At 45.5% G+C, this 14,652-nt stretch overlaps 1 protein-coding gene and 1 non-coding gene across 2 annotated transcripts in view; both read right to left on the reverse strand.

The window, feature by feature from the left end:
- CLASP1 (cytoplasmic linker associated protein 1) overlaps positions 1-14,652 on the reverse strand; it is a 321,194-nt gene that overhangs the window by 165,421 nt on the left and 141,121 nt on the right. Inside the window, exons 9-10 of the mRNA XM_083153636.1 lie at positions 9,089-9,244; positions 6,480-6,553 (exon numbers count right to left, since the gene is read on the reverse strand). Of these exons, the coding sequence (XP_083009762.1) occupies positions 6,480-6,553; positions 9,089-9,244 (230 nt within the window). The remainder of the gene's footprint in view (positions 1-6,479; positions 6,554-9,088; positions 9,245-14,652) is intronic.
- On the reverse strand, positions 5,617-5,735 carry LOC146023249 (5S ribosomal RNA). The gene has a single exon (XR_014452672.1). It is a non-coding gene; the product is annotated as a 5S ribosomal RNA (ribosomal RNA).

Consider the following 14,652-nt stretch of genomic DNA (forward strand, 5'->3'; position numbering starts at 1 on the left):
GAAGCCATGGTGGATCACTGGTACCATGGGATATTCTAGGTCCTCCAGACCGGGCACCAAGGAGTTAAACTTCTGAGAGTGCAGCTGGGATGGCCTCCTTAATACCCTGCCCTGCCCCAGGCTAATCAGTTACTTACTACCAAAGCCCAAGGAACAGGAAAAGGCGAAGCCGACCCACACATACACACACCCCAACACCAGAGTCTTGAAGAAACAAGACAGATACACTCAAACACAGTAGATAAGAGCGAAGGGTGGGCGCCCAGTGATCCACCATGGCTTCAGAAAAACAGAATTAACAGGTAAGACCAAAATTCCTGTTTTTTCCTTCAGCCTATGGTGGACCACTGGTACCATGGGACGTCCTAAAGCAGTCCCTCAAGGGTGGGAACGCTCCCTAACTGCACTGAGGACTCCTCTACCAAATGCTGCATCAGCAGTGGCGAAGGAGTCAAACCTGTAAAAACGGATAAACGTATGTACAGAAGACCAGGTAGCTGCTCTGCAAATCTGCTCAGCAGAAGCACCCCGGCCCGCCGCCCAGGACGCTGCTACCGAGCGAGTAGAATGGGCTTTAACAGAAGCCGGAACTGGCTTACCCGAGAAAAGATAGGCTTGACGAATAGCCACTCTGATCCATCTTGCAATGGACTGTTTAGAGGCTGGCCAGCCTCTTTTATGTCCATCATAAAGAATAAACAAAGAATCATTTTTTCGGAGAGCCTTGGTTCTCCGAACATAAAAGCGTAATGCACGCACAACATCTAAAGTAACTAAATCCGAATCCTCGGAAGAAGAACCAGAAGGCAAAAAAGCCGGGACAACAATCTCCTGATTCAAGTGGAAACTGGATACCACCTTAGGAAGATAGTCCAAACGTGTACGGAGTACCGCCCGGTCTTCGTGGAAAACTAGAAAAGGTGTCTTAACTGATAAAGCACCTAGGTCCGAAACCCTCCGAGCCGAAGCGATGGCCAGGAGAAAAACAGTCTTCCACGTCAACCAATGCAAAGTGGCCTCCGCCAAAGGCTCAAACGGAGCCTTCTGTAAAGCCTTGAGAACAATTATCAAATCCCAAGGGTGAACTGGGGAAACATAAGGAGGCTGCAAGTGTAAAACACCCTGCAGGAAAGTCTTAACCGCAGAAGACTGAGCAATCCTCTTTTGAAATAAAACAGACAAGGTGGATACCTGGACCCTTAAGGATGCCAGACGCAATCCTGTATCCAGTCCCTCTTGTAAAAAAGTCAATAACCTTGACAAAGAATATTGCCTAGGAGGCAAATTACGCGTTAAACACCACGCAAAATAAGTCCGCCACACCCTATGGTAAACTCTAACTGTAGATGGTTTACACGCAGAAATCATAGTATGAATAACTTGGTCTGAAAACCCTCTAGCCTTTAAGACCGACCGCTCAACCGCCATGCCATCAAATTCAGACGGGGAAGGTCTGGATGAAGACAGGGGCCTTGCGTGAGTAAGTCTGGCCGTAGAGGTAGACGCCACGGGGGTGCGCTGGAGAGATCCTTGAGATCTGCGAACCACGCTCTCTTTGGCCAGTTGGGTGCAACCAGAATGGCTATTAGCCTTTCCACCTGAATCTTTTGAAGGACCCGCTGAAGCAGGAATCGGAGGAAAGAGATACACCATTTGAAATGGCCACGGAACTGCCAGTGCGTCTATTAGAAACGCACCTGGGTCCTTTGTGCGTGCTCCGTAACAAGGCAACTTGTGGTTGTGCCGTGAGGCAAATACTGTAGGTCGATCTGAGGCTGACCCCACCGTACCACCAACTGGTGAAATACCTCTGGATGGAGGGACCACTCTGACGAGTGGACATCCTGCCTGCTTAAGAAATCGGCCTCCCAGTTGAGAAGGCCTGGAATGTATGTAGCTGAGATCGCGAGAAGAAACTTCTCTGCCCAGCGAAGGACCCGAGACACCTCGAGCATTGCTGCCCGACTGCGGGTGCCCCCCTGGTGGTTGATGTAAGCCACTGCCGTGGCATTGTCGGATTGCACCTTTACTGCACGGTGATACAGAAGAGGCCCCGCCACTTGAAGTGCCTGGAAGATCGCTCGTAACTCGAGAATGTTTATCGGCAGCCTCCTTTCTGCCTCCGACCAACGGCCCTGAAAAGAGTGGGACTCCACCACGGCCCCCCAGCCCCTGAGGCTGGCATCCGTCGTGAGAATAACCCAGTCGAGGATGAGAAAGGATCTTCCCTGACTTAAGTGGGTGGAATTCAGCCACCAAAGTAGAGACAGGCGGGTGTCTCTGGATATCACCAGGAACTGGGACTTCAGGCGTACGGGAGAGTGATCCCAACAACGAAGGAGCTCCAGTTGTAATGGGCGAGAGTGCCATTGGGCATATTGCACCATCTCGAAGCAGGCCACCATCTTGCCTAGAAGTCGCATGCAGAAATGAACAGACACTGTTCTGCGGCCTAAGAACTCCCGGACCAATGCCTGAAGAGACCTGCATTTGTCGACTGGGAGGAAGACCTTCTGAAGCTGCGTATCCAACAAAGCTCCCAGGTGGATTATCTGTTGGGTGGGGACCAGACTGGACTTTTTCCAGTTGATCAACCACCCGTGATCCTGAAGCACCGACAACGTCAACTGGATGTGACTTTGAAGCGTCGTTAGTGAATCTGCCATTAGGAGTAGGTCGTCCAGATAGGCCAGGATTCTGACACCCTGTAGTTTTAACTGAGCAATCATGACCGCCATCACCTTTGTAAAAACACGCGGAGCGGTCGACAAGCCAAATGGCAATGCCCGGAATTGATAATGTTCCTGTTGAATTGCGAATCTGAGAAACCGCTGATGGTTCTCCCGAATCGGAATGTGCAGGTATGCATCCTGCACATCCAGCGATGCAAGGAAGTCGTTCCTCCGGAGTGCCTGAAGAATGGACTGTAGGGATTCCATCCTGAATCTGGGGACCCGGATAAATTGATTCAGGGTCCGCAGATTCAGGATGGGGCGGAAGGAACCATCCGGCTTGGGAACAAGGAATAGGTTGGAATAAAAAAACCCTCCTCTCTGTAGAGGCGGGACTGGTTCTATGACTCCTGCAGTAAGGAAAGAGTGAACCGCCTTGCGAAGGGCCAAAGCCTTGTCGGCATCTGCAGGATGCCCTGTTGCAAAAAAACGGGTGGGGAAACCCCTTTTGAAAGACAGGGCGTACCCCCTTGAAATAATCTCCCGAATCCACTTGTCGGAAGTTGTTTCCCCCCAAATGTCTGCAAAAAGAAGCAGACGCCCTCTCACCACAGGACTGATGTCCTGGCAGCGGGCACAGTCAGGCTGTAGGCTTCTCAGGCTGTTTGGGGGCCTGGCGACGGCCCGACCAGGGCTGACGGCCCTTTGTCTTTTGCGGCTTAGACTGGGCTGGCTGGAAGCGTGAGGAGGCCTGTCCCCTTGCCTTCCCCTGGGGACGAAAGAAACGAAACCCCGGAACTCTCGGTTTCGGTGCTGCGGAGGGCAGAAAAGCCGTCTTGGAAGCAGCAATGGTCGCTACAATCTTGTCTAGTTCGGTACCAAACAAAACTCCCCCAGAGAATGGTAGGGCCTCCAATGCCCTCTTGGACTCACTATCCGCACGCCAAGTGCGGATCCATAAAGCCCGCCTGGCCGCAACAGAGGCCGCCGAGATCCTAGACGCGAAGGTACCGGAGTCTAATGTAGCCTCACTCAGATAAGCATTTGCTTCCCGAATGTTATCTACCAACTCCATCAGGTCTGATTCTCGGGAACCTTCTCTGAGACCTTCCGCCAGTGCATCCAGCCATTTATCGATAGCTAAAGATACCCAAGCCCCTGCCGTAGCAGGACGAATGGCCGCCCCTGCATTAGTGTAGATTCCTTTTAGGAAATTTTCAATCTTCCTGTCCGTAGGCTCCTTAAGGGAAGTCACGTCAGGAATAGGGAGAGTGGAAGAACGGACTAGACGCGCGATATGCGCGTCCACAGGTGGCTGATTTTCCCATAACTTCAAATCCCCTTCAACCATGGGATAGAGCTCAGTAAACCTCCTGGAAACAAGGAACTTTTTATTAGGGTGTTTCCATGCCTCTTTAAACAGTCCCTCTAATTGAGGAGATGAAGGGAAGACTGTAACCTCCTTCTTCTTGCGTTTAAATACCGGCATCCCTGAAGGGGGAGTGGGATCGGAGTCTGCTATCTGCAGTACCTTTCTAACGGCCCTCACCAAATCTTCCACCCTAGCGAGCGTCATATGCTCCTCATGAGGTATGGCCTGCTCCGTGACCTCCTCATTTTCCTCCACTTCCTCCTCAGAGGATTTCTTCTGCCCTGGGTATAAAGAACCCTCAGAGTCCGTATCGTCTGACGTATCTAAGACCCTGAGAGGTCTAGCCCGAGACTTTCTCTTCTCTACAACTGACTGTTGCAGATTTGAAGAGACCTGCACCAAACCCTGCACCCAAGCTGGCTCTGGGGCAGACTGAGGTACAAGCGTTTCCAAAACAGGGCCCGACTGCAACAATCTAGGAGCTGCCAGTCAAATCTCGCATGGCCTGGGACAAATTAATAGCCCACTCTGGTTCAGCCGGCACAGCACGACTGGGCGGGGACTCGCTAGGCGCAGCACAGCGATCACAAACGCCACCATGGTCTCTGTTAGTGCAAGCAAAATTTTCATTGCACATAGTACAGGTGTAAGCACGCAGTGCAGAGGCACCTTTACCCTTCTGAGAAGGCCCCCTGGACGCCATGACACCCAAAAGAAAAAACACAGTATAGAGACAAAAAACAAAAACACACACAGCCTTAATTAGGACAGTGGGTAATGACAGGCACTACACTAATTGGAAGAGACACAAACATAAGATAAGTGGCTCTGTTATCTGCTTCTGTGAGCCTACCACAGTAGTAATAAACTGTAAAGTAACAGAGTATACTAAATAAAACCACAGATAACCTCAATTAGTGAGAAAAAATAGGGTAAAAATTAACCCCTATATAGGCATCTACTCCCAACAACCAGCACCATGAGGTGAGGAAGGGGGATATACAACCTGACACCAGGACAGTGCAGGACAGGGAGGCATAACACTCAGCGCCAGCAGTCTCTCCTTCAAGTCTCCCTCCGTGCAGCATGCAGGATAGGCAGTGTCTGACTAACACTCTGGCACACCTGTTTGAAACAGGCACCAGAAGGAAGGAGAGAGGCGGGAGTTATGTCAACCAGGCAGGAAATTTGAAACAAAGGACCTGCACTGGGGCTGGGGGTGGAGCTATGGGCTGCTCAAAAAATTAACCCCCTCCCGGAGCCTAACCCGGGCTATATGCCCATATAGGACCTGCAACAGGTCGGCCCTGGTGGCCTAGAGGGGAGACCGAAAGAACGGGACCCCGCTGCCGGGACCGCCGGCGGTGCCTCCTCCGCCAGCGGTGGTCGCCGCTATAGGTATGCCGGAGCCCCACGCCGGGACTCCGCTTACCTGACCGAAGCTTCCAAACGCTGCAGCGGCTCCCCCGATGCCTTGTGGAGATGCTGAGGCATCTGGCCATGGAGGTCAGAGACCCAGCACAGCGTGCTTCCTTCTGTTGCAGTGCACTGTGCACAGCGCCTGCAGCAGGCAACCTACAGCACCTGGTGTTCCCATGTGGTCTCCCACAAAAGTACTAATCAGGCCCAACACTGCTTAGCTGCCAAGATCGGATGAGATTGGGCCTATTCAGTGTGGTATGGCTGTAGGTTGAAATAGAAAAAAACAAAACAAAAACAAAAAACCTGAAGTTTAAACCAGGGCTGAAGAACAAACCCTGCTCCTACAAATGTGCCTGTTCCTGAGGCACCAAGAAAAAAACTGATTAGCCTGGGGCAGGGCAGGGTATTAAGGAGGCCATCCCAGCTGCACTCTCAGAAGTTTAACTCCTTGGTGCCCGGTCTGGAGGACCTAGAATATCCCATGGTACCAGTGGTCCACCATAGGCTGAAGGAAAAAAGAGGAATAAAGGCATCAAAATGAAGTTTGTATGAGCTCTCTAGGTGATAGTCAGAAGTGTACAAGTCAGAGGGGAAGACATGTTGCCTTGTAACATTATATTCTACAGATAAAACCACGCTCGTTCATGCTGCGATGCAGCCTCATCACGCCAAATGAAAAGTACCTGCGAGTGTACTGCTATTTGTAAATGAACGTTTACTATGGCAGGTATGAATGACCATGCACAGGACCCTAAAGTAACATTCAGAAGGGTCCACGAATATTTATGTAGCGGATAAATGCAAGATCTGCAGCTTGACAATCAAAACAATCATAACAGTTAACTTACAAAATATATAAACAGCATGAAATGGAGATGAGTGTATCAGATGACAAAAAACATAGTTTTAATATTGTGTAATAACAGTCATCAAAAAACTATTTTAGCCTATCATCTCCATGTATGTGGCTGTTGTCTGACATTTCTAAATTACAGCACGGAACCTATTTTTACCTGTACAGTCGGAACATCTTCATAAGCTCTAATAAAGTCCTCCTCATCGACTGCTCCTGCACCTCCTTCCTTTGCTATTTGGAGAGGGTAGAAATGAGATCAGTTATTCTTGACTGTGTGCATGTATCACTATCCGCCAGTGTTGTAATAAAGCTATATTATTATTATAATAACAGTTTCTTACATAGCGCACACATATTCCGCATTGCTTTACTTAAACCTACAGCATCTAAATGTCCCCAGTGGGAAGCCACCAGTATATGTCTAGCAGAAGTGAACTAAATGGGGTGGGGCCTAAGAAAGCCAGTCATTGAATCATATGGCGTGTACATACTGTGCGATTCCTTTGCTATTCAACTTGCTTTGTAATCTTTACTAACTCATGTATTGTTCATTCTAGCACCCGCCATCTTTGAAAACTCATGCAGTTCCTCTTACCTGCCTGAGGTGTCGCTGTCTGCTGTGGTGTTTCTAGCACAGGTCTGGTTTGCATATCAGTGCTGATATACAGACCACACTGTGCTATAAGCACTACAGCAGACAGCGACACCCCAGGCAGGGAAGAGGAACTGCATGGGTTTTCAAAGATTGCGAGTGCTAGAATGAACACTATCATGTGCTATTTGCATACAATTGATGCTATCTGCATTAGATTTCAACTATATAGTCAGTGCTGCCCTGGCTGTGCTGTCCTGGGAGCGTGCATCGGGATTGCAAGGTAAAAAACCTGAGCAATCTCAATGAGATTTTGACTATATAGTCAAAATCTCACAATGGATTGTACAGTGTGTACACACCATTACTCAGCTGTGACTGGTCTTGCCAATAGTGGAGAAATTGCCCCTAGCAACCAATCCACTTCTAGGTAGCATTATAAAACTACATTTTATAACATGGGTAGGAAATCTGCTGCAGAACTACACAGCATACCTTGCCACAATTTTATCATGATCAAACAGCAGAAGTGCAGCTGGGAATGTTAAGATGTGTAATTCCACAGAAGCTGAAGTGCCACACGCTAACTACTCATGTTCTATAAAATAAGTAAAAAGCCAATCAGATGCTATGGACATATTCTCCACTATGAAGTCTCCTTTTAGACTCAGTAACTGCAGAACTGCCTACTGCATGAATAAATAATAAATTAGGTTTTCTTATATTTGTACAAGTTAAAAAATGTAGGTACCGTTTGACCATTAAGCAGTGAAATATAGATGAGTGAAATATAGATGCATTTTCCACAATCAAACTATACACTGTTCAAGATGCAGATTCCTCCACCCTCCGAGGAATATATTGATTTTTCTTAGAAGAAACCAAATTACACTTACAAGGGGACATTAGCCACTAACCACTGATAAAGCTTAGACAAAGACATTAATAGATCATTCTAGGAAAATATAACTGTATCCATTCAAGAAACAAGGAACTAAGACAATACTTCATTTTCAGCCTTGACTTGAGCTTGAATGCAGCACCAATAAAGGGATGTAGTCAAAAGTTAACAACAATGTCAATATATCAAGTTATGATGTTGACACTTAATCATAGTTGCCTACCCTCCTGCATTCTGCAGGAGACTCCCTGAAATAGCAGCAATCTCCCTTATTAGTCTATCAATCTCCCTCATGTCACCTAACCCACATTACACTGTTAAATTTTTTTGGGAAAAAGGAATGAGAGATGGATACATTTACATTGAATCATCAGCACCATTTCCCAGCACTTTTCCAAGTATAGTATCTCTTACTAACTGCTTTGGGGCTCATCTACATTTGGATATAAGTCATTTTAAAAGATTCCTCTCAGATGTAGCAGTACACACCCACGCTTCTAGGTGCCACATTCACAATCTCATTTCACAATCTCTCCATATATGGAACTAGACACGCCCTTTGGGTGGAGCATGACACGCCCCCTCAATGGGGCACTGTGCAAAATTCTACTATTAACTATAATCTACCTGAAACTAGTTTTCGAAAGTAGGCAAGTATGCACTTAATATGTATCATTCTCTGAATGTCAATAGATGAAATGTCGACATTAGGTTAAGTGGGTAGAAGGTTAGGATTAGACATTAGAGGGAGTTAGGAAGTAGTAACTCCCTCTATAGGAAGTAGTAGGAAAAGGGAAAAATTATCATCCAAATGCTGGAGGTCTCACCAAGTCACCAGTCACATGCCCAGATGCTGCTGCAGCCACCAGGAAAATGCAAGTCTAACATGTCAACATTGCTTCAAAGTCTTGATGAATGTCAACATTAGGGATGGCCATCATTGCCATCGATGGCAATTCTGCAACTGGCCATCGATAGTGCTAAACTATGCAATGGATGGCCATCAATATTTTTACATATCGAAGGTCATCCATTGTGTTTGGGCCTGAGGGCCAATCAAAACCCGTGGAGGGGGGGGGTGTCGATGGCCATCCCTAGTCAACATCGACATTATGTCCATGTCAACATAACAAACAGGAATTTGATACTCGCCGATAATTCCATTTCTCTGATTCCACAATGACAATGGTACTTTCGTACAATGCATACTTTAAAGCACAAATATGAAAGTTCACAAGTAAATACAGCATTAACCTATCTCCCCTGTACTTACCTCCTGACTTAGTGGCCGCTGTGGTTGTCCCTGGCCTTCGAGCTGACCCCATGGTCACCGATTTGCGAGCAGAAGGTGGGGCTTTGGAGGATGCCGTGGAGCTTGCTGACGAGGGTCTGTTTCCATCAACTGAGTCTTCATCATCAAAGTTTTTATCTGCATCAGAAAATATACAGGTAGAACGTTACTCAAACTTATAGCATGAGTATTATCATAGAATTAAAAAAGCTCTTTATATAGTCATATTAGTTGGACATGTAAATGTCCACCACATATTTCAGATGGACTGCAATGGATTATATCATTGTAAATTTAATGGTTTCGAAAGAGATTATATTTGGACAAAGAATGGAAAAATCACATACTCTGACATGACCACCATGTTGTGGTATAATCCACAATGGAGGGTGATGCTCACTACTAGGCTTATTGGTAAATTAAATTTAAAACCGACTTCTCTATAGTCAACTGTTAACCAGTAGTTGGTAGCATCCACCACCAACAAATTCTGCATTATTTAACAATATATTTTGTGGACGACCATTTATAGACATCAAGAACAGCAGCAATATAAAACTCCCACCACAGTCACAGGGCCTAAAAGAAGTTTCACATTTTCACCTCCAAAATCTGTCACGTGTGTGAGCGTGTAAACTCACAACTGTCATATGAATAACTGTGCCTGCTGCCCACCCCTTATCAGGTAAACAATTATAAAATATGCATTGAACTATAGCTCTAAAAGAGTTTTATAAGAATAAACACGCATACAGTGTGTGCATTTCATCACAGTGATATAAGAAGCTTACAATGTTCAGTCATTTTCCATTCAAAGCTCTGAGAAAGTTATGCTCATAAAAGGAAATTTCAACCTTTTTTTTTCACGCGTGTTTGCTCGCGCGTGTATGTGTGTCTGTCCATATTTAATCCTGAATATTTCACCATAGTACATAGAATATTTATTTTTACGTTTATATTATATTGTTAAACGACATACAGAATTACATGAACTCAGATCTAACAAAAAAATTATTACTAGAACAACAATACATTATACATTGACATCCAAGTATATACGTCTCCATCCATGCAGAGCTACAGACTACACAGACTGGTCTGGTCCTCCATCATAGACAAGAAGACAAAGAGCAGCCAGAAAATACAGAGTGTTATATATGCACAAGGGAAACAGACATTCACACCCAGACTCCTGGCAAATAAACAAAACCATCAACAGAAACAGGGAATTGTTGTACATCAGACACAGTTTATGCTTCTGTCATTATGGCGACAGAGCTTGTAAGGCCAGTGATTACACCACTCCCTCTTTCATCCACACACTGATCACACGAATACATAGATAAAGAGAATGAAAGCATCCGCTCTTACTGGTACATATCCTTTGGCAAATGAGCTTCCTCAGCATCCCTTCGCTCTCCTCCCACACTTGGTCCACATTGGAAGGGGTTTAGTGAAAGGAAAAGCTGGTCTGTCTGAACACACAGAGAGACAGCCAACATGCTGGGAATGTCAGATCCTTCCCCTGGTGTGCATGTGAGGTGCAGTCACAGGAAATGAAGCCCAATCAGCTGGTTAGGTATAACAGCCCACACTAATCCCAGAAGAGCTGCAGCAGCGTATCTACAACAGCTGCTCCCTGGCCAGGACTGAGTACTGCACCCCCTGGGGACAGATGGATAACGCTGTAATGCACTAGCAGGTAGTGAAAGGGTTTACGACCAGGAGGGTTTTCCTGTCTAAAGAAGATGGAGGAGAATGTAAATGAGAATGCTGTCTGCTTACTGCAAGAGAAAGCCAGGGGATGGAGCTAGACGCGCTCATCACAGTGCTGTGCTATCAGCTTTCTCCGCAGCATAGCAACTGGGTGATGTCATGGAGGGTGGTGTACATAGAATAACTGACAGCAGGAACAGCCCCTTACTCTGCAATTATCACACGCAGACCCGAATAGCTGCTCATATCATTCTGACTCAGAGCTAATGAGACACATTTATTACCATAAGGCACATTTACCCAGACAGTATGCTGCAGACATCTCAAGAAAATGCCAAAATAGAGAAATAAATGTAGGGTATCTTATGCCAAAACATTAGCACCTTTCCAACCTACAGTAAATACCACAATTTTAGCTAGCATTAGAAGGCTCCCAACACGTACCACTAACACCTAATTATATAAACACTTCTTCATTAGATGTCCAAACAAACAAGAAATACTATAGAAGAAAGCATCAATGCTGTCATTAAACATAGGTGAAAGTGGCACAAAACACACATAATACCAGAGTCTCAGCTCTGTTCAGCCTTCTAACTCCCAACGCCTTTTCAATGTGTTTACACTCCATCATCTCAAACCAAACAACTACCATCAACGCCCAATAGAATAATCTTTTCTCATTTATATAGGAGTTAGGGCTGGGGTAGCCATCCCTAGTCCTCGAGAGCTACCAACAAACAGTGCATGTTTTGCAGGTCTCCTCACAGAATCACGTGAGCTAATTAGCTCCATCTGTGGATCTTTTAAAATGTGTCAGTGATTAATGAGTGCAGCTGTGCAGCAGCTAGGTTGTCTGGAAAATGTGAACTGTTGGTAGCTGTCGAGGGCTAGGGTTGGCTACCACTGAGTTAGGGATATGGGTCGACAGAACTTAGGTCGACATGCATTAGGTCAATGAGATCATTACGTCGACATAAGCATTAGGTTGGCATGAAAAAGGTAGACATGTTTATCATGTTTCTTGTGTCTATGTTGACTAATTGGACATGGATACTGTATAAGTGTACTTCTTTGCTCGCCACGCTTCGAGCACACTTATTCTCACCCTATAACCACTTGGATAGTAAAGCAAGAAAACCACCTTGTAAAAGATATAAAAACATGAGACACTCATGTTGACCTAATGCTTGTGTCGTCCTAATGACCAAGTCGACACAGTGACTAAACCTATAGTGGTCGACCTCAAGCTTGTAGACCTAGTGACCGCACTTCAGAGACAGACCTATCTCCTGTAGGACTCAAAGTACTATACCAGGGGTTCCCAATCTTTTTTGAATCCCGGCACCCTAGAGTATCGGAATTTTTTCACAGCACCACTAGGCCCCCCAAAAAATTATTAGATTGGGTTTATATGCAATTCTTAGGTTCAGTTATGTGGTAAATGGCAGGATTTGCTTCTGTTTGAACACATTTTACCATTGGTAGCCACCAGCACTGGTTTTGCCCATTAATAATTAACCATAAATAATTTGAATTGGTCCTGGATCACCAACCCGGGGCACCCCTGCAAGTTTTCCGAGGCACCCCAGGGAGCCACGGCACACAGTTTGGGAACCACTGTACTATACATATTGTACAGTGGGTGAGGCCGTTCTCTTTGACACACTCATTTGCTGATCTAGGTCATTCACTTCAGTCAGCTTAAGGTGCATACACACTGTACAATTTTTTTGACCATTTTCATTCATTTCGGCCATTCTGAACAAAATTGGTGAAAAAATATTTTTCAGTACGTTTGCAATGAACGACGAATGATGATGCGCATACCTGCCAGTTGTTCATCAAGGTTGTTAGTCAACTGTGCATGCAGCTCAATTTGGATATCTTTTAAAAAGAGCCTATAAACTGTAGCTAGATCTTTTGTCTTTCGTCCAGGACACTGGGTTCAAGGGAAAAGTCTTTGAATGAAATTGGTCAAAAAAATTGTACAGTATGTATGCACCTTAAGTGTCTAAAGCTGGGTACACACGATATAATATATTGGACGATGTTTGATGAATTTGTGTGATTGCACCATCCAATTGCATGTTCTGTACATCCAACAAAACTATTCAATGGATGGCACAGTATTGTTACATGAAGCATGTAACTATCGCCATTGTTATACAGCAGATTGTGCGGTGTGTAAGGCGATGCAATGTACATACCCTCACAAAATCAATCAACCTTCTGAACCTATTCCAAACTTAACAGAAATCTATTATTTCTCTCCTCCCTCCTGTTCTCTTCCTGAAGCAGCATGCAGTGATTAATCCTATACCAAAAAAAAAAAAAACCTGACCCATATTCTCTCTCAAATTACAGCACTGTCATATCTCTGCTTCTTGAGATGCTCCACTTGCCAAATCTTAGTGAGGATATTGTTCCCAATACTTCAGAGACCACAATAACTATGGTGGTCAATGATTTTATTACTGCTAACTTGAGAGGCCAAAACTTGATTCAAAATCTCGTGGCTTACTCTGCTATACTTGACTTTCTTACTTACTGTTTTCTCATACAAACACTACAATTCCTAGGAATTCAGGACATGAATAGTTTATGAAAGCATTCTTTCAGTGTACACTTTTTACAGAACAATATACTCCATGCTTTAGTTGGATGGAGACCCCACCCCCACAAAGCTCATTTGTAGGTTCTCTTCCCAAGCTATACCACTTCTCTTGAAAAACTAACAACATTTGGATTTAATCTCTTCATATAATGCATAGATTTAGATTGAATATAACAGTGAAGAATTTGTGCCATTTCAGCTCTGCTGTTCTCTGGAGGAAATAATAGTGCAACCAGTCAACAGAAGCTACCCTGACTAACCTCTATTTTTCTTTTGACAACATAAAAAAAAACACCTCTCAAGCTTGCTGTCAGGGCATCGAGTCAGATCTGTACTGTGCTCCCCACATCAATACCAATTATACAAAGAAAAGCAAATTACCAGGTCAAGCAATTTTACCCCTTAATTTGCCATTCAACATGGTCCTTTTCTTATGTGAAAATGTCCAGTGCTGCAACACCTTCTGCTGGCCCAGATCCATTTGTGTGTGATGTCACACACAAGGAGAAAGGATGCCAACACCCGGAAACCACAGCAGTCTTCGGATTTCGGGCCGCTGTGGGGTGCACTATTCTGCTGCGCTACTCCCATTCCATGCACCATGCAAGCCAGAAGTATAGGCAGTGGGGAAGGTAGTGCTTCTGTGTGGTGCACCGCTCGCCCACACGTAGTTACAGCCTTGACAAGGATCAAAATTTCCGGATCTTTGACCCTCATGGAAAGGCAGCATTGCAGTGTGACAAGGTTTTCATCACTCTGGGGCATGTCCAGCATTCTCTCCAAGCATTGCAAGCCCATCCTCAGTGACAGGAGCTGGGCACTGCACAATGTCACAGTATAGCACCCAGCTACTCCTGAGAAGAATGCATTTTGGTGACACCCGGTGCAGGCTACCACCACTAGTGATGCCTCTGCTAACTACCATACAAGGAAATTAAACCAAGAAGCAATGTTCTGGTGCTTGAGCTACAATGCTTTATGTGCTAAAATCAAAAGTGGCTGATAGCCACACCCAACGTGTTTAGTCATCCATGGACTTCATCCTGACTAATGCTGTGTACACACGGGGGAGATAGGGGCTATAATCGCTGGGAATATGGTCACAGGCGACCATATTGCCAGTGATTGGGAGTGTGCCCCGGCGATAAATCGCCAGGTGCGCGCTCCCGTTTTCTGCCCCATTGTAATCGCTGGTCGCAGGAGCTTGCTCCTG

Source organism: Crinia signifera, chromosome 7 (genome assembly GCF_055691185.1).
Source record: "Crinia signifera chromosome 7, ASM5569118v1, whole genome shotgun sequence".
Taxonomy (NCBI): Eukaryota; Metazoa; Chordata; class Amphibia; order Anura; family Myobatrachidae; genus Crinia; species Crinia signifera.